This window comes from Takifugu rubripes, chromosome 17 (assembly GCF_901000725.2).
Source record: "Takifugu rubripes chromosome 17, fTakRub1.2, whole genome shotgun sequence".
Classification (NCBI taxonomy): Eukaryota; Metazoa; Chordata; class Actinopteri; order Tetraodontiformes; family Tetraodontidae; genus Takifugu; species Takifugu rubripes.
In genome coordinates this window covers 13,028,220-13,048,265 of record NC_042301.1, presented here as the reverse complement: position 1 = coordinate 13,048,265, position 20,046 = coordinate 13,028,220, and the positions used below count along the sequence as shown (strand labels likewise).

The window sequence follows — 20,046 nt, the reverse complement described above, 5'->3', positions numbered from 1 at the left end:
GTCCCTCTATTATTAGCCCCCCCACCCCGCCCGCCTTACCCAACATTTCCATCAGACACTCTCGCCTGCCGCAGCAACGTGTTTGTGTTTCCACCGGCAGCATCCCGGAGCCCCTCAGGCCCTTCCCACATACGGGTTCCGCTCCGCAGCGTCAACGCAACGAGTCCGTTTTCAACTCCAGCTGCATCAGTCTAAGACGGGCAGGAACTTCCCGCGCAAAGTTGGCCCCGAATGTCGCTTTTCAAAATAAAATGCCCCGCATTGTTTTTAAAACGTTTCCAAAAACATCATACGGACCCTTCAGTCGTTGTTAAAAATGGAAATCGGATGGTCGACAATAAAGCCGCACGCACGATGGTTCACATTGATCAACCAGTTCTAAACGTTCGGCTTCCCTCCATTTGGGAGTTGAGGAATATTTATGCAGCACCAGCATTCGCTAGAATGCTCTCTCTCTCTCTCTCTCTCTCTCTCTCTTACACACACACACACACACGTATCTGAAGATACCACATGGGACTCTATACAATCTGTCCCCTACATTCATCTGTTGCTCAGCTTCCTGGAGAATACATGATGAATTCATTTTTAGCGCTTTTAAACGCTGCGGAGGAACAGTCGCACCGCTCGGTCATTCTGAGCGTTATCTGTTGACATAATTTTCATGTGAATAAGAAAATCTTCATATTTCCTAACTGCGCCGTCTGGCAACCCTCCGAATTTGACAAGCGCGGCGACAAACTTCAGCGCGGTCTGCTTTTCCTCTCCTCCGTCCGGATCCTGCGTTGTTGGCGCTCAGCAGAAAGAAATGAAATATTTATCAAGGCATCATGTTTGAATGCCGGAGTCCCACATGGTAATGTTGCTGGCATTCCTGATAACCGGTTCAGTTTTGAGCAAAACAAACCTTTCATTGGGATATATATATTTTTTTAAAGAAAATATTTTCAGCCGACGCGGTGACATAAATGTGGCTTTTGTGCTGGCCGCCGAGCGCGGTCTCTTTTATATCGCGCTGGTTTCAAGTTGGCCTCAAAGCTCATGAATGTGAATTTGAACGCTGAGGCCGAGTGGAGAGGATTCCTATTCCACTTGTGTCCGTGCAGAAACCCACTTCAGATTCCCTCTGCCACTTTCTGATTAGTTCACCATAGATGGTTGTCTGCCTGTGCGGGCCTGACGCCTGCAACACCAGCCACCACCCAGCGACTGGTTCTGTTTGTGCGTGTCTGTGTCGACCTGTTCAGCAGCCGGCCTGGTTCTGCTCTGGGTTCTCTTGCTTATATTTCAGCTTAGCCCATTTTGGCTGTCTCAGGCTAGCGAGTGAATGAACAAGCAGGCCCCGGGCCCAGATTGAACTGCGGCGTAATCCTCCCCAAAGCCTCGCCAGCTCACTGATTGCCTTCATTTTTCAGTGTCACCGGCAGGAAAGCCAAAGCGGTGTACCAGTGTGAGGCCGAGCACGACTCCGAGCTCTCCTTCCAGGTCGGCGCAATATTCAACGCCGGTAAGTGTTATCGCTTACACCAGTCGCTCACTCAGAACCAGCCCAGAATATTGGATTCGGCCGAGAACCGAACACCCAATCTGATCTCCAATCGAAGGGAGAGATGAGACGAGAAGCGGGCGAGCAGGAAGGGGAGCGGGAGACACTTCAGTGAGCCTGGAAGAGGCTCGACTGGGCTTTAATCACTCTCTCAGGAAATGAGGATTTGGTTGGTCCTATTGTTCCTTTAGCATCTTTTGTGCGGCTCAGACTCAGCAGAGATGCTAAAGAGTCTGCAGAGAAACACGTTGATGAGGATCAGGTTTTGCTGCAGTTGCTTTCCAGCTGACTTTAGTAAGCAGCAGGTTAATAAATAAGGACAGAGCTGTAATTTACCAAGGTAACCTTGACCCTTGTGATCACAAACACAAATGGACCTTTCACTGGATAAATGGATTTTTCCGATGGCTCCCGACGCAGCTGTGAAGCTTTCTTGATGAGATCGTCATTAAACATCCAGAGCGGCTTGAAGACCTTTGACATGTTTCTTATTCATGTTTGCTTGACTTTAGCTGCCCTGCGCAGCACTTTGGTCAACTTCTGTTGTGTTCTTGGCTTTTATTTTTTCTTGAACGTGCTTTCAAACAAATTAGCTGGAGTTGATCTTGTGTTGGCTTTGGCCGTTACACAAGGTTAAGAGGTCAAAAGAGTACGCCACTCCGCCCAACATTAAAAAACAAAACAAAAATTATAACTATTCTTTTTCAAGCTGACAAATATCAGTTTAAACTGATATTTATGAGGTAAAAAAAACCAGAAGGGAGAATAACCCCAAATGGGCGTGTGTGTGGGTGCCCGTTGGGCAGCGGTGGGGTAGGAGCCGGTTCAATCCCTGCGTTTGATGGTGTGTAACTGTGTACACTCTGACTTTATAGTACATTTGTGAGACCCAGAAGCTTTGCCAGACTCGTACACACATTTCTTTAGTGTCCTTAGGCTGATCAGAAGAGAGAACAAATGAATTATGAAGTATTGAATTAGTTTATTTCTGTAGGTTTACATTTTCCCACTGGCAGAATGCGTTAACGTTCCTCCGCGTCGACTCCCAAAACTTTTTTTTTTTTTTTTTTTTGAGGAGTCAAGACTCCTGAGAGGACCTTTTAGACGGCACGCCATAAAAAACCCTCTGCACTCTGACACTTGTGTCAAACTGTTTATGAAAACTTCCCGAGCAGGCTTGAGCCGCCCGGGCCCCGCTAAACGGACTCATACTGTCCGACCGCGCGCACGCTGACACGGAAGCGCCGTGACCTCCGTCCACTTGTGGTTTTGTGCTGTTCCCCTGCAGTGACCCAGTCGAGGGAGCCGGGCTGGCTGGAGGGCGAGCTGAACGGGAGAAGAGGCCTCATCCCTGAAAACTATGTGGAGCTTCTGTAGCGCGGGGGCCGACGTTTTGAACCGCCGGCCTGCCGCCGCGACTTCATTCCTGCTAATCAAATTCTCCCCAGCGAGTGACACGAAGTCACCGGTGGATGATTCTTACACCGATGTATGAGGTGCTGTCGGTATGCATGTGTGTTTTCCCTTTTCATTTAGATTTACACGGCTGTCTTGCTTCTAATTACACGTGGTTTGCACCTATCGTCTGCTGTAAACAAGTGTCACAACACGGCGTCCAGGTAGCTTTGCCAGCGGCGCCAGAGAACGAGGAGCCCTCTCCCCCACCCATATACATGGTATCCATGAGCCCAAGACCAACTCATTTCACACCAAGTTCCGAACCTTTGACTGCATTTTCCGCTTTTAAGTGAAGAAGCGTTCCGTTCCAGTTGTGCCTTAAACCCCAGAACACCTGAGCAGCTGTATGTTTGCACCTATATGCGTTGGAGTGTTACTGCTATAGCGTTGAAAGGTTTGTTTTTTTTCCTGACATTTATAGATTTGAGCAAATGGGGCACATTGCTGTTGTAATTTTATTTTATTTAATTGGCACATTGATTGCATGTATTTAGGATGGCAAACACTTGTGTGCTGTTTAGTTCTGGGCGCACACCTCCACAGAAACACAGTGAAACACCTCCGTTACGGATGGTCTGTTTTGATTTTAATAGGTGGTGAGCAAACACCAAGTTCCTCCTCTTGTTTTGTTGTTTCAGCTTCTTATCGAACGCTGCTCAGGTTCCTTTGAGCAGAGAAATGAGACACTCCCACAAAGTCAGAATTTTTACCTTTGTGTATTTCTTTTTCTTTTCTTTTTTGACCGTGTGGAATGTGATTTTTAAAAAAACAAAAATTCAGTTCCACTGAATGCAGTGTTCCTGGTTTTCTACCGTTCAGCGTGGATGCAGGCAGCTCTACGTGTGCTTCACGTCTCCGTCAGGCTTTGGCACGGCTTTTAAAGTTTTATTCCCTTTGGTTTTTAGGATTTCGCATGTTCCACGTTGAATCATCCCTCAGGCAGCAACGTTTTAATTAGTCCGAGAGCTTCAGTTCAGCCGACTGTTGTCAGGTTTCCCTGATTTACGGCCTCGACCGATGCCGCTTGTAACTGTTCTGCTTTCTTTTTCTAACTTGCAGCATCCTCGCGATGTTAAACAAATAAAGATTGTTTTGTTTTTATTGTATTATGTATTCTTGCTCTAAAATAAATGTGATAAATGATTTAAATATAATCATTTGAAGTCTTATTCCTCGTCTACCTCTGTTTAATAGCCATCACAGCAAACCTACCGGTATATCACTAGATTTTCCTCTGCCAAAATAACCCAAAAAAAACAAGTCTTAATGTCATTTTCAGGAAATCTTGATAATGGGCCAATTAAATGTTGGTAATGTTATGTTATATAACCTCGTTACTACTGCCTATGTACCTGTAGTGCAGGTGTAGCTCACAATAGGAGGGGAGCTGAGCTGCTTGCTGGAGGTCTCTTTTGTTTTGTACTTCAACCTCAAACTTCTCATTTTAGTCTGCGTTAATGTTCATCGTGCCTATAATTTGTTGTAAGTGGTGCATTTACCGTGCTGTGCATTATGTTGTTTTAACTTTAAATAACCAGCAAAACTAATGTCCGGTTACCACAGTTACATTGGCCAGTGACGTTTCTGTGATGCTTTAAAAAATGCAATTCAAATGAAGATCAAAGACGACGCATGAAAGATATTTAAGCTTTGATCAGGGACAATACTAAATGTAGCCATTGATAGCAGTTAAAAGATGACAAAAGGAGTCACGGAAAATACAGGCGAAGCAAATGGAGTCACAGACGGAGCTGATGGAATTACACCAGGTGGACAATGAGTGGCAGGGATCAGGGGAAAACTGGAGAGATGAGGTCATTCTGCTTAAACAAGCTCTGGCTGACAAAGAAGAGGTGCTCAGCAGGTCCATCGAAAGATGGCGGATGGGGACCCTCTACCGCATGGAGGCCGTGAAACAGCTGAGATTCCAGAGGGCTAAGCTGGACGCGTCCAGCCGTAGCTTCGTGACTCTGAAAGAGTCTCACCTCGAACAGGAGAGGAGATTTGAGGAAGAGCTCAGGGAGGAAGATGAGCAGCTGAAGCTGCAGCTCGCTTTCAACGAAGAAACATTTCAAAAGAAGCTGTCCGATGAGTTGGCCATGGTCCACCAGAAGCACGTGGAGCTCCAGGAGGCCATGAAGTTGCAGTTCGCCGACAAAGAGAAGCGTCTGAAGACCACGATGGCTGAGCTCAGTCAACAATGGGAGGTTAAAGAGCAGCAGTGGCTCCAGCAGAAGCAGCGGCTGGAGGAGATGCTGGAGGAGCGGGAGATGTCCCGACAGTGGCTGGTGTTGACCAGCAAGATGGAGATCCGCCGTCTCCAGAGGAAGATCCTGAAACTCAAGGTTAGTGGGCGTCCAAAGGTGCCGGCCGACCTCAGCTGTTCGGGAGGAAAACCCCAAAAAACGCGCTCCCTTTTTCAGGATCGCGAGAAGAACAAAAGCGTGTGGACGGGCTTCTGCAGACTGCTGACCTCCTTGTTCAAGAGGCAGCAGTCGTGACAAAGGGAGGAGGAAGAGCAGCGGGCGATGGTGAACCACGGGAGCGCACCTGAAGCACCGCCGTGGGAGAGCCCCGTGAGTTTCCCACACCCTCGGCAGGGATGGAAAATACCCCAGCAGGGGTTCAACACGGGGAGAGGAAACAGCCGCACCACCATCAGTGACTGTAGACACTTCAAAAATCCGAATGGCGGGAATCCTCCTCAACCGGAATCTAAGACGCGGGTAGTCCGGGTGCGTGAAAACGCTGTCGAATTTGTAGGAAAAGCAAATTTCAAACATGAAAGCGATTGTGAAGTGGGGAAATAAAGCCCCCTTCAGCTCTGAGAGCGGGCCACGGAGGCGGCCATGTGCGCGGGCGCAGCCGTGAAATCAGCCTGATCCAATAGATTCTGTTTATCTGGCGCGGCTACAAGGGAAAGCAATTGGAAATCTGGGGGAGATTTGGAGAGGGCTGCAGACTGAGAAAGAGAAAAATAAATGAGTGACAGAGCGTCATGTCTGCTCTTCAGCCTGGAGAAGCATGGGATGTTTTCTCTTCACTTTTTATGGTTCACTGTAAACTTTCACTTAATTTGCTCCCGTTTGTCTCTCCCCCCGTGAATGCTAACCCCGCTAATGCTCTCGCCCCCTTATTTATTCCATCTTTGCAGTTGTTTTGAAGCCATCCGGGTCAAACGGGGCGGGTTTTATTTTCCCGCCGCAGGTCTTGTTTTCCTCACACGCACAAACACAGACGGACATTCTGGCAAATGACCAGTTTAACAGTTTTATTAGAATCTTGCAATCATTTGCAAACACAATTATGGCAATATCTGCGTCAAGATATACAGTAGGAACTGGATTCAAAGGTGTTTTATTGGTTTATGTTGAAGGGATTCTATTGTATATTTTCTGTATGGTTACTGAGAACTATAGTACAAAGTGTCTTGAGTTAAAACAAACAGAAAAAAACAGCATTTTTTCCCGATTTAAACCCCCCAAAAAGCCACCGTATAGATTAATTAGAAATGCGCTGCCATGGCTGTGGAGATATGGCTTAGTCTTTCTACACTTCAATTTGTTCCTCCTTGCACAGAAAAAGGCTAACAACGTCATTCCACACACTGTGACGCAAAGTTGGCCGCGAACTAGCAGTCGAACACAACCCGAGCGCATAAAAGTACCTCGGTTCAAAAGGTGTGATGACTGATGCCCGTTGAAAGTAATGTCCATTTTTGTTTTATGCTGAGTAGTTCGCTCTTTGTGCAGTAAGAAAGATTCGGGAATGTTAACTTAGCATAAATACTACAAACAGGTAGCATGGCTCTGCCCTCAGCACCAACGGTGTTCGTAACATTGTCTCTTTTATTGTATATATATATATATATATATTAATAAATTCTTTTAAAGGAAGCCATTTTTAGTTGTCGTCTTTCTGTCTCGCTCCATCTCAGTAGCTTTTCTTGAGCTTCTCTACAGGTTTGAGGGTCAAACTGTCACGTTGAGCTGATTAACTGGGAGTTTACTTTGATTTCAGTGGCAAATGACTTCAACAGGTTCCACTCAAGGATCCACCTGTCGTTTCAATACAAGCGTCGGCAAACATCGCGGGACGTGGACAATGATGGAAAAAGTATTTTTGAAGTTTGAATCAAACAGCTTTACTCAATAACAAGATGATAAATGTACTCTAACATTCAGGTAGTTCCATTGGCCTCTCATATGATACATTCATTTCTCTATTTGGCCCTTCCTGGTGCCAACCTTTATTGGAAATTCTTCTCTGTGATCCGACACACAGAACATCAAAAGTGGGAAACACACTTTTTTTTTGTCCTTTCCAATTTTCCAACAAAATGGTTAAAGTAGAAATGCTTCATACTTCACTCAACATAAGGACTTGCTCCATTATTTACAATATATACTGTAAAATTGTAAATCAGGTGTAAATCAGGATAAAAAGGCACAAGTTTCCCTTTTTTTAAATACAATGTAAACATCTCTTCAAAAAAAGCATGCATTAACATTTTATTTTACAAAAAGGATATCACTTTTAGACAAAGTACTTAAATATCGTTTTCCAGCAAAATATAATTCTCTCAAAAATACTTTCCCATTCATTCCATGAACCTTTAGACTGTTATCCTTAAAAATGACCGAAAATAAAACAACCGGGGGGCAAAATAACGCAAAGTTGCAGATTACTTCAAGATCTGGGCGCCATATCGGCCACGGGAGACAGAATGTAAAATGAGGCCTTTCTGAGAAGAATCCGTGGATCGAGGATCCTTCAAGGAACCCCCCCCCCCCCCCCCCAATTAGCCTACGACAAAAAAGAAATACAGTCCTAAAATGAAAAATGTTGAAACCCCCTTAAAAGCAACCTTAATGTCAGGTACATAAATACAGTGCCTAGTGACAGCTGTCACCCCCCCCCACCACCACCACCACCAGTGACCCAACCTGCCGCCGCGGGTCTGGCGGGGGTGTGTGGGGGGGGGGCGTTTTGGGAACGGGCCTTTTCTCGCTCCGGCTGCACCGGTGCCTCATTTCACATTGGATCTCCTCTGTGCAAATTCTAACTGTGGAAATAGGATCCGGAAAAATCCCGCAACGCAAAACGCACCATACCCACGCACACGCGCATCGCCCTTATACCACGCTCGCTCCATTCACACACGTAAATACACCACCACGGGCCACAAAAACCCCTAATAACCGCCCCCCCCCCCCCCCCCCGAGTTTTTTTTCTTTTTCTCCCCCTTTTCGCTTTTCAGTAGCATGGTAACGTTGTTCCACAGCCTCCCAGAAACCGGTGGGGTGTGAGACAAGTTAATGGTCCAGATGACTGGGCCTAGAACAGGACAACTCGGCCTAAAGGTAGGGAGGGGGGGGGGGTCAAGCATCCATCGCCCAAACTCATCTGTACAACAGCTCAAGACAATGTGTTTAAGAAGTTGTTAATACCTGTACACGTCCGGATCGGATACATTTAGCCGTTAGCTGTAAGCGCTGTGGAGTAACGTTCTGGATTATAAGAACTTTACAGGTTATGCGTGTTTAAACTGTTCGGAGAGGCGCGGCGCCGCGCCGCACCGCACCGCACCGCGCCGCGCCGCACCGCGACGCGCTGCGCGCCGCTTTGCCCGAGCTGAGCGAGCGAAGCGCCTTGATGTCGGACGGGCGGCTCGTCACAAACGGAACCTCTGCGACACACTTTTATAAAATGCTCTTTTATTGTTTCTGGGAAGAGGAGATAAGTGTTGGTTCACAAAGGGCTGGTTTCGCTTCATTGTGAGTAAAAACAGACATTTGAACAGCTGCTCTGGAGATAACACAAAACACAATTACTATGGATGCACCTCAGTCAAATCCAGGGCTCCTGAAATTTTCTCCATAAATGCTCGTTGTTTTCCGCCCTGCAGTCGTTCTGACCGCATTTGCATCAAGGTAGTAAAAAATAAAATAAAACAAATGTTTTAGAAAAGCAACAACTTCTCTGCGCGTCTCGATCCCTCAGCCTAAAAACAGTGAGGACATGGGAGACTTCCTCTTTATTTTCGCTGTCTCAAAACCGATTTTTCACATTTGCATATTCCTTTTGATTGTTTCTTAATGTGGTTCTATCGAAAAGACGACAGCGGAGCAGCCAAATGGCTGCCAGGACATCAATTCAATTTAAACTTGGACTTGTTAGATTTCCCATAATCCTCCAGCTCATGCTAATGCTCATGTAGCCCTTGGAATATATTCAAACACCTCTTTTTTTAGTCTTCGAAACCCACTTTTTTGTTGTTGTTGTTGTGCCTCCTCTCGTTGTCCTTTTGCCCTGGAGTCTCGCAGCACGCCGCGCTGCTGCAAAGCAAAATCATTTAAAAACAAAAAAGTATTGGCGTATTATTTTTTCATAGTGCTTTTATTTATTTATTTACTTCTTTTAAAGACTGCATAAGCCACAGGTAAGATCTGTAAAAGTCTTTTCCTCTACTGGTTATCAGATTTTTAGTGCATCTGTGCGTTTCTGTGTAGGTTCGATTCCGTCTACGTCTCCGTGAGAAAGCGCGAGCGTGTGTGCGTGTGTGTCTTTAGTGAATGTGTCTAACGCGCCCTAAGAAATGTATGGCTTTATCTCCATAGAAAACACTGTTAAGATCTTTGGGGCGGGGGCGGCACTGGCTGTGGGGGAGGGGGGGAACCGGGACGCTTTGTTGTCACATTTGTCACAGGTGCTTCTTGCCACCTTGCGCGGCGGCCTTTTCACAGCTCTGACCCGCTCTTGCACGGATGAGGGTCATAATCGCTCTCCTCTTTTTCATTATTGTCACCAGCCAATGTCCCCGTCCGGGAGGAGGGACGCTGGCGTACGCGGGGCGACGGAGTGCAGGCCGACTGCTCGGGACCTCCTGGCGCGCTGTCTCTGGTGGGTTTCGAACAGCCTCTATTCCAGTTCTAACTGCGTCTTGTCCGAGCCGGTTAAAGGAGTCACTTCTTGTGGAAGTAGATTGTGTGAGTGAGGCCCGACTCCACCTTTGGTATCTGGTCGCTGATGATCTCCACCAGCATTTCGGGGAACTCCACCTTCAGCGCCTGAGACTCACGGAAGGTGTAGAAGCAGAAGTCCAACAGGTTCCCCACGAGCTGCACGACACACAAACAACTTCATGAAAAACAAAAAAACACACAGACGGCTCCATCTGTGCTCTTATTTTGAAACTCTGCTCCTCCGAAGTGGGGAAATCGTGCACGATTCAACCAATCCTCAAAACCAAAGAGCGACCTTTCAATCTCATCTAATCACGATGATGTTCCGACACGTTCTAACAACCACTCAAAGGCCCCGCGACCCTGCGACCTTTGCATAGGAATGTATACGTAACTAATGGACTGCTGAGAAGCAGGTGAGATGCTCCTCTGAACGTTTCCACCTCAGAGCGCACAGATGACAGAGTCTCTGCATCTTGGGAATCGGGGAAGAAAAGGGGTCGCTTCAATATTGTCTGACCTTCAACGGTGTCTAACTTTGTTTTTGCATCTCAGTCTGATCGCTCTGTAGCGTATTAATTCAGGTATTCCGAAAAATTCCGACGCCTCAGCTGACCAGAAGAAGCTGCTGCTTATTTTTCCCTTTTCAGCACCCCTCCATTATGGAGAGGGGGTCATCATGGTCCCCACTTTTCATTAACCCATATTCTTAGCCGCTTCACAGCGCTGCTAAAAGCACGTGTTGGCTAAATCCGCGGCGGCGGCGTTGCCCTCTCAGGACGCGGAGAAACCTCGCCCTGCGTGTGAAGGTATGGCAATTCCTGGATCGGTGGAGGGAAGCCTGTGCTGCCGTGTGGGCGAGCGGCAGACAGGGTACTTACATCATGCATGGCGTCCAGTAGCTTGGTGAGCTGGAAGAAGCGCTGCCAGGTCTGGCCGGAGTTGTTGGTGGCTTTCCCCACCGAACGCCGGAGCTCCTTCACGTAGTTAAGCCTCATCTCCTCGAATGCTGCCTGGTTCTTCAGACCCTCTTTGGGAACTGGGAGAAAGAAAAATCCCCGGTCAGACTCACTGGGTCTCTAACCATCAAGATCGAGTGGTTTTTTTTGTGTTTTGAGCCTTCGGTACGAGCAGAAATCGACCCATAAATCACGTTTCGTTTCACAGCTGCATGGGCCCGTTGAGTTTTTGGCTGCTCTGTTCATTAGTTTGAATTGGAGTTCACATACTTTGACTATCTCACATTATTTTATGCCTATAAAGAAAATGAAGCAAACACCAGATCGGGTTAAAATTACAGCTAATTTTCAGCAATTCTCCTTTGAGTGTGACGTATTAAACAAAAGGACTTGGATCATAGGTTCATTTTAAGGTGTTATAGAGTGACGTATTAGTCAAATTCAACTAAAAGCATCAAAAGCTGCAGCTGCCTGGGTTGTTTGTAACAGCACAGCTCCGAAAATGGCTCTGGAAGGTGCATTAAACACCACTCACCCTTGATGGGCTAAGATGCACCCCCATCTGTACAGCCCTCTAATGTGGAGCCACGTAAAGGAAAATTAAAGGGGAATTACGCACTCTCCTACGCACTAACCTTGTTTCTACGACGACCTACAGTGAGCCTGTTCAGTAAAACCACTCTGGCTGCCACAAACATGGCTGCCCTGGAAAGCATTTTCTCCAGAGTAACCGTGACAACAGCGGGCTTTACTGTCGGCGAGGTAACGATTTTGACCGATTTCGGCTCGACCTCGGCTGTCAGTGGGCGAGCTCGTGCACGGCAGAGCCACACGGACGCCGGAGGGTGAGGGTGCCTTGTGCTTTCGCCGTCCCTGCAGGAGAACAATGTCACAGGCGTGGACTTCGGCCAAAGCTCTTAAAAGACTTTTGACTACGTGATTAGCAAAGGCCTCTCCTCTGAACGAGAGCGGCTGGGATCAGCCTTCTGCTGTGCTTCAGCCAAACCTTCTACACCCAAAATCATCACTGGGTCTTCCTGCTGCAATCGCTGAGTGCGACGGAGAGATAATGGCGGCATTATGAACCCGATCATATTAATTTTTGCCTATTTATTCGTGAATAGCCTCCCACGTTTCCAGGAAATGCCCTGGCTCTGAAAGTGCTGTCCGGGACCTCATAGATCTGATTTTAGAGCAGTTGGATCGGAGGAAATTCAGCTTATAACAGGACATAGCGTTTATAAAACGATAGTTTCATACGTCTCCATGTCGGCTAATGTGCTGTGTGAATTTGAGACTTAAGGAAGGCTGCCAGGAGTATTTGCAGAACCTTCCAATCAGCTTGCAAACTAAATAAGTCTGACACTGAACCAGAGTCAAGTGTGAGCGGGGCGTCTAAAAGCATGTTACTCATGTCCAAAAGTTTTCTCGGTGTCCTTGTTTTAAAATTCCAGTTGTTTTTCAAAGCCTTCTGCGAGGAAGCCTCAGCCTTAAACCTTACATTTCCCTACCCCTTTCATTCGAAAAACTAAAAAACAAAGAAGGGGCGGGCAAATTAGTTTGATCTGTGAAGGCAGAACAAGCAGCCACAGGCAAACCACACGCTTAAAAAAACACGGGGTTGTTAACTGTGCACGCGTGTGTGGCTCACGACTCCATTTTCCATTTCTAATCATCTGGATTTGACTCTGCAGCTGCAGGAAAGCAGGTCCCAGGACCCATGTAGGTCACGGCCGTGGACCTGCACGCTATTGAGGTGGATGTGATGAAAATGTGCTAAGCTTTTTTTTGTTTGTTTGTTTATTTTAGTTTTCCTCCCACTGACCTACATATGCCCCCGATTAGAACCTGACCCGGCTCTGAAGGGCGTTACCATGGCAGGACCCAACACGGCAGTAATACCAACATAATTGGTGTCAAGCAGATTTCCCCAGCAGGTAGGGAGGCAGCGCTCCTGAACGCAGCTGCGCGTGTACATGAAAGGAGCAGAGAAAGCCTCAAACACTCCCGAAGTTAGGCGATGCCGCTCCGGGCGCCATCGCGGGCTCGTACTGTACCTGCCGACTCATTAGTAGCGGGATTTTACGAGCAGCCCCGAGGTCAACAACCGAGAGAGGAACAAAAAAAAGCCGCGTGTTGAGCTGGGTAACTGCAACGTTCAGCCAGATTTAGGAGTGTGTGGAGTGTGTTTGCTCGGGGAACGAACGCGATAATCATGCGGCGTTACCTGCCGGCATGGGCGGAGGGGAGGGGAGTAACTGGTTTGAGCAGGCCGGAGTCAAATCCAAACAGGGCCACGAGACACCTCAGACCCAACACGGACTTAGAACAATCCCACACCCTCCGTTTTCTACCTCAATTTCTTTTAAAAATTGCCCTAAAGAAACACAGATTCCCTGGTGCTGCTGGTTCTTCTTCCACCAGGCCAGAGGATGATAACTGTAACTACAGTAGCAATGATTCCTGCCCTGCCCTGGAGGAAACTCCCCGAGCTTCCTGGAAATGGTAGAAATATGAGCTGAGGGGACGTTATTGCCGTGGGTGAACATAGCTGTCGGAGGAGGGGACGCACGCAGCACCTGAAAACACTTTTTCATTCACACACTCACTCGCCGGAGCTGAAATCTCGGGGAAAGTTTCCCTCCCACCCGAGGAAACCCGCCGTGACCTTAAAGCGGCACAGTGAACGTCTGTCTCCTGCACGACGTGGTCGCAGGAGCGACGACAGTGGCGACAGCCTTACGGAGCCAAACCTGGCTTACGTAATATAGGCGTCAGCCAGGAAGTTGTAATTCCCAGATGTTACTAGAATCAAACTACTGAAATTCCTTCAGGGCGGTACGTTGACGTTGGAATATTCACGTGACGTAAAATCTAAAATTCCCAAAAGGTTTCGTTTCGACACGTCCGGCTCCTGAATTCCTTCATGCCGGAGCAGAGAAATCTGATCAACACAGATGATAATATTCTCTCGCCTTCCTCTCATATTGGTGCCGTCCGTGCACCTTATATTCCCTTCACGGTCCAGCGACGCAGCTACTATTAATCTGTAAGCGGCTCCTTCCGAGTTGCAGCTTTAGTTGGGAGTAAGAGAAGAAAAATAGCAGGTTTGGAGCGCTGCCTGCCGTTTGACCGGCCTTTATTAAGTACCGCTGGGTTCCTTGGAAAGCCTCCAGAGGGCCACTGAGGAGAGAGGAGCACCAGCTCTTCCAACCACACCCCAGACCTCCCTTGTCTTTCCCGTCTCTCTCCCTGTTGCTGTGCACCTGTCTCTCTCTCTCTCTCTCTCCGGTCTTTGTTTTTCCACTCCCAGCGTTCGTTCAGATCGGCTCTCCCTCCCCCTCGGTTCCTCATCCTCTCCGGATCCACTCACACCCCGTCTCTCCCAGCACCTGCGAGCAGAGATCCAGCCGGAGCTTCTCTGCTCCCAGGTGACTCAACAAGTCGGTTTATTTTGATGAAGCCTCTCCCACATGTGTCGCCGCACAACAGAGCAAAGCCGGAGGGATACGACCGGTCGGGGATGTTTTGCTTAACTCTCCTATTTGCTTGTTTAAGTTCTCGCCGACGGAGGTTTTCTTTGAGCGCGGCCCGTGAATCATTAAAAATGCAACAGAACTGGATTTCTGCATATGTGGGTTGCAGTTTTGTAGGTATTGGCTACTTCGCCATCCAGTCAATTTTTCCAGCATCCCAAATGCATTATTTCAGAAACTCTATTGAACTTTATGCCCTTTGACATCTAAAGGCTCTGCCACTATTGCCACTGATTGGCACAGATGCTGGAGGAGGTGCTGTCCAAGACGTCCCCTCTGAGCGGCTCCAACAAAGGTGGGTGTAGTTTGGCAACGTGCCCACACCTTCTTTAGGGATTCAGAGACTTAATCTGCTTGTCCACAAGCAACGCAGCTAAAGTGCAATTAAACAGGCTAGGCTAAACTCCGGGTACATGCTACTGTGCAAACAGGCGGAGGCGACGTGGTAACTATATTGTCAGAATCCTTATTACTGTGTGTTTGATATTCATTGTTGTTATCTGTCTTTATTCCCCACTCAAGGTCGGCAGGAATCTGCTGTTAGAGCTGAGTTTCCAGTGTAGGACAGAGGGGGAGAGGGACGCATTCGCTCGTGCTGGTTGAGATTGCTCGGTTCTCTCAGGGAGGGAAAAATGTGAAATAATCAAAAGTTTGCTCAACTTCTCTCAAATACGCCGGCCAGTCAGATCCCAAACAAGTGGGAATCAAGAACGTGGAGACCACGGTGGACACGGCAGTAGTACGCTCGCCATGAGGCTAATGCTGCTATCACACCTGTTGTTAGCATTTCTATGTGTAGATTTCATTTGTCGGTCCCACAGGAAGCCTTTTTTTACAAGGTCGCATGACGAGTGTTTGTCTCATCCAGTCGGGGATTTTTTTGGTTGATTTACTAGTCCGATGGATAATTGCTGCTAGTGAAAATGATTTTTGCAGGGTATTTTTTTAGTTTGTACCCATGCAGCGCCGTGTCATGGATTTCAAAGAAACAGCGCCCTGATGTACACACAGCATTGTTTCGTTTTTTTAGCCAGAGAGCTACGTAGGCACAGTATTTTTTATTTTCCGTTAACCCCCACACGCACTCCAGGACCTCCCACTTTGCAAATTAAGCACTGGATAAAACAACACATCAGGGAGGAAGAGGGGCTGAAATAAAGCCTCCGTTATGCACATCCAGGCTGATACGGTATTTATTACAGTCATTTCCATTTCTGATATTAATATCGCTGAAATTTAATCAGTTTGAGTTATAGATCGCCTGAAAATGTTGGAATTCACGTCGCGTGCTTAAATAAATGATTTCCAAATGACACTTCGATATACTGCCGGTCATTTGCGCTCAAGGTGAATTTAGGGACACGTGACAGCACAAACAAAAAAAAAAAGAGTGGGGGGAGGGTTGCCTGATGGGGACATAAATACATCAGGGCTCTTAGGGGGCCTGCGGCTCGCTGCCTACCTGTGCTGAGAAGCAGAAGGACCTTCATGGAGAGGAACTCATCGTAGGTCAGCTGCAGTCGGAGGAACTCCTGGCTCACCTGCCTCATGCCCAGACACAGGTCGTACATGGCCGACTGACGCATGCGCTCCCTGGGGGAAGAAGAGCAAGGATGGGGGTGAGGAGCGATGGTGCGATTCCTCCCTTCCTTACGATCCATCAGCAACACTCAGCCATTACTCATTTGTTTATGCGCTCTATGACTAAGTCGTTCCCGAGCGAACATTCCTAGCACACTTGTTCAGCACGCTGGAACCATATTTCAGAGTGCGGAGAGCGGTTCTGCAGGTCTGGGCTCGGAGCAGAATACCAAATCCCTTCAGACTGCGGTGCTCTGCGTACAGTATCGCAGCGCTTCCTTACAAAAGACCTCATGGCAAACCCCGGTCGCCATAGCAACATTATCAAACACTGGTGGAGAGTCAACGTCCAGCTCTGAACGTATATGAGGACTGTGGCCCTTCCTCCCAACTGTCCTCACATTAGCACAGGCTTTATCAGCACAATGATCTCAGTTACATCACTGGCTTCACAAAAACAGGAAGGAAACATTAGGGAGGATTAAGCGCGAGCCAATCAGAGCTGCGCTCCTGAGACGGCACAGAGTCAGGGCTTTAGGTGTCACTTGTTTTTGCAATAAATTCGCCGTCACGTCGTGACTCCACTAATTAAAGGCAAGTGGCGTGGCATGACTTGAGAGGAGCGAGGCTGGGGGAATTTCGCTCTGATACAATGAGACTAAAACACTTAGTAACGGGGACCGATTGGAAACAAGCGGATAATATTCCAATGAAATCATAAGAATGCGTAATGCTTTGCAGTATTTACGGCACAGCTGCGTTTGTCGTTCCGAATAGCCGGCGAACGGCGTCCGGGAGACGAGCGGAGCCGCTTCCAACACCGCATATGTGAGCGGCTTCACCAAGTGCAGCAGTTTCACCCAACTTCAGGCTGCAGCCTCTGAAGTCTCCGCACGTTTCCTCCCTTTCTCTCTCTGTCTTCCTGAAATCAATTTTGCTGAATCACTGGCCAAAATGAGCGGCTGGTTTTTGGGGAGAGGAGGAAAAAAAAATTGGCAGTGCCGTCTCTCCACCCCTCCTTCTTTCCTGTTTCTTTTTCATCTCTCTTTCGCGCTCTGGGTCGCGCTCTCACTCTCCCCCTTCGGTCTCTTTGTCTTGAACTCTCACTGTTCTCCTTTTCAGGAAAGTTTGCGTTTGCTGCTGGCTGGAGGAAGCCAACAACATCCAGATGAAAGATTCTGAAATGGAATCACACTGCTGACGAGTCAAACACCGTGTCAAGGATTTATATATATATAAATATGCAGAGCTCGTGATCCTGAAACCTGAAAATGTTCAGATTAGTGTGATGTTCCACACATTAGGTCCAGATGTGAGGGTTGCTGACATGATGTAGGAGATTTTATAACCGCATTAAAGACTGACGCCCTGGTCTATTGCTCAGGACAAGGTCCGGTTCACTTAATGCAAATCACCTTAATGTTCCCTGTGCTTTCAAAGGACAGCAAATCTGCAAAATCTGGCATCTGACAGGTTTTAACAAGTTCCCAGTCTTTATTGTTTGCACATCACATTCATATCTGGGAGTTACGTAAAGGCGCGAACGTATCAGTGTCTCGTTATTAATGCAGCATTTGGTGCAATAAATGTTACAGCACATGCTAAACAGCAGGTCTGCTGCCCAGACTTATTATAAGGTGTGACTGACGGGAGAGAAAAGTCCCGTCTTTTACTGCGTGCTATCTCTGCGCTCACTCTTTATAGGTCTGAAATCTGCTCTGGAAATGAATAACAATTTACTACAGTTGGCACAAATGAGAGGAAAATGAAACGGGACATATGATGCAGGTTGACTTTTAATGTAAAATCCAGCTCGTTGAACTTTCTGACCACCACCCCCCCACCCCATTCTGAAAGACTCAAAGTTTTGCGACAGTTACTAATGAAGAGTTTACGGACGACCGCTACAACCTGGCCTGCAGGGAGGGCAGCAACATCCATCATGTGACCAAAATCCAGGCCAACGCCACCTCCAGCTGACTTCCACAGACTTCACTCTGTCAGGCTGAATACCAGCCTGCATGCAGCAGCAGCAGCTTGTTGTACCTCACCACAGAATCAAATGCTTTTATATCATTTCAGTATTATCAGCTCTGCGCTCAGCTCTCACATTTCCAGCGTGCTCTGAGGCTGTGTTGCACAATTGCATTTATGCCTTCATTTACCTACTTCTAACAACCTGGCCTCCTGACAGCAACAGCACAGGCTGTTAGTCTGCACCCTTGAACGAACCCGCTCCTAAAAGCCGAGCTGATGGCAGCGGCAGCCATTTCTTTTCCCTCCGTGTGCCTGACGTAATTACAAGACCATTAAAAGGCACAAGCGTGTCTCCTCGCGAGGCTTTTGCCTGAATCGAAGGAGGAAAATTCACAAAAGGCTGCTTTTGTCCAAGGCCTTGGGGTGGGCTAACAGAACAAGTCAACAGCAACAACCAAATACTCTAGTTAAATAAATAACAGCAGAGAAAAATGAAATATTTGGAACCACAATAAATACATTATTTTTATGATGCGTTCACTGACTCCTGCTCCTCTGTGTTACATTAAAGAAAATATGTCAAATATCTAAAAGCACCCAACAGCTACACATTAGACACATTTTAAAACGAGATCAGAGCGACGTGCGCGGCTGTCTGCAAATATTGACGTGTACACCTACTCGTTAAAGATTAGGTCAGGGGCAAAGTAGAGCATCTGTCCGTTGGTGTGTTTGTAGGAGCGCCAGCTGAGGCAAAACGAGGACAGACACATCCATGAGTACTGGATCAGGGTGATTTGGTCCTCGATGGGCAGGCCCCGGAAACCTGACACACACACACACACACACACACACAGAAGCACAGAGAAACACGGCGGTGAGGAGGAGGTGTCACTGAATATTTACATCAACGGGCAGTAATGAGGAGCTAACGAGCACCTTAACAGGCATTTAATCCCAACCCGTCTGTACCTGTGTCTGTGCACACTCCGTGTTTCCCCGTCATGTGATTTATTCATGCCAATATTTGTTTGTCTGCGATAACCGCTGACGAGTGTTCACCCATTCTTGTTTTACACAAATCCCACAAGGCCTCCAGTCATTGGCATGTCGTCCACGGAGCTCCAAAAATAGAGGAGAATAGGAAACCCGCCAAACTCTCAATCAAACTTTGGCAAGAAAGTCCCGGAAAACACGGGCTGACTGAGGACACACCAGTGACTTATCATGGCTTAGGGATCATTTTAGTGAAAATGCACTCTGCCAAATGTATAATCATGAATAAACACATCGACCAATATAGAGATTTGGTGTAGCAGTGTGAATATTTTCTGCTTCTTTGGGAGGCAAATTTGGGAGCTTTTTCTGTGTTTGAACTGCAGTTACTGATTCATTTGCTATGTTAGAGGAGCAAATATTTATACAAGTGTCAGACTCTTTTTGTCAACATTAAACAAAGAATTCAATCTCAAATCCCAGAATTTCATTATTCCCCCCTCATTCTCACAAGCAAACAGGTTGTCTGTCAAAATCCACAGAAAATAGAAGCCTGACCAGTCTATTTTCAATGTGGTCCCAGTCCTCTCAATTAGCATATTAGCATATAGATGAGCATTTTTCTTCTTTTAAGTATCATATAAAGTCAGGTGTATGTTTAATATCTACAGCTGAAGTAAATGATTAAGACATGCATTTAAATATCCAAACATAATGCCTGTAGTAGCAGAAATCTGTAGGTAATTCCTTGTTTTTTTCTTTTGTATAGTGACGGCGATCAAATATGTACCAGGCCTCCTCAAAGAGCTACCGATGAGGCGTCTTCCTTCCACCGACCGGCACGTTCTATCTTTCCTAAAAACATTTGGTTTTGATGTCACTTTGAGCGTGTTGCAGGCGAAACTGAATGACACGACAGCAGGGATGTAAATGAGTTCTGTTTGCAACTCCTAATCTCGATTCTGTGAAATGGTAAAATGGGATTTTCCTCCTAATCTCATCGAAGCTTTACGGGATCATTTTAGGAC

General features: G+C 47.1%; 2 protein-coding genes across 3 annotated transcripts in view; one reads left to right on the top strand and one right to left on the bottom strand.

The window, feature by feature from the left end:
• arhgap10 (Rho GTPase activating protein 10) overlaps nt 1-6,068 on the top strand; it is a 36,954-nt gene extending 30,886 nt beyond the window's left edge. The window contains exons 22-23 of one of the 2 annotated variants that reach the window (XM_011612955.2): nt 1,416-1,507; nt 2,835-6,068. In XM_011612955.2, the coding sequence (XP_011611257.1) occupies nt 1,416-1,507; nt 2,835-2,923 (181 nt within the window). In that variant the 3' untranslated portion in view covers nt 2,924-6,068. The other variant, XM_011612953.2, reaches the window with a different exon arrangement.
• A 2,164-nt stretch (nt 6,069-8,232) lies between these two features.
• Nucleotides 8,233-20,046, bottom strand: part of nr3c2 (nuclear receptor subfamily 3, group C, member 2) — a 48,526-nt gene continuing 36,712 nt past the window's right edge. Inside the window, exons 6-9 of the mRNA XM_011612957.2 lie at nt 18,704-18,848; nt 15,927-16,057; nt 10,851-11,008; nt 8,233-10,125 (exon numbers count right to left, since the gene is read on the bottom strand). Of these exons, the coding sequence (XP_011611259.1) occupies nt 9,970-10,125; nt 10,851-11,008; nt 15,927-16,057; nt 18,704-18,848 (590 nt within the window). The 3' untranslated portion in view covers nt 8,233-9,969. The remainder of the gene's footprint in view (nt 10,126-10,850; nt 11,009-15,926; nt 16,058-18,703; nt 18,849-20,046) is intronic.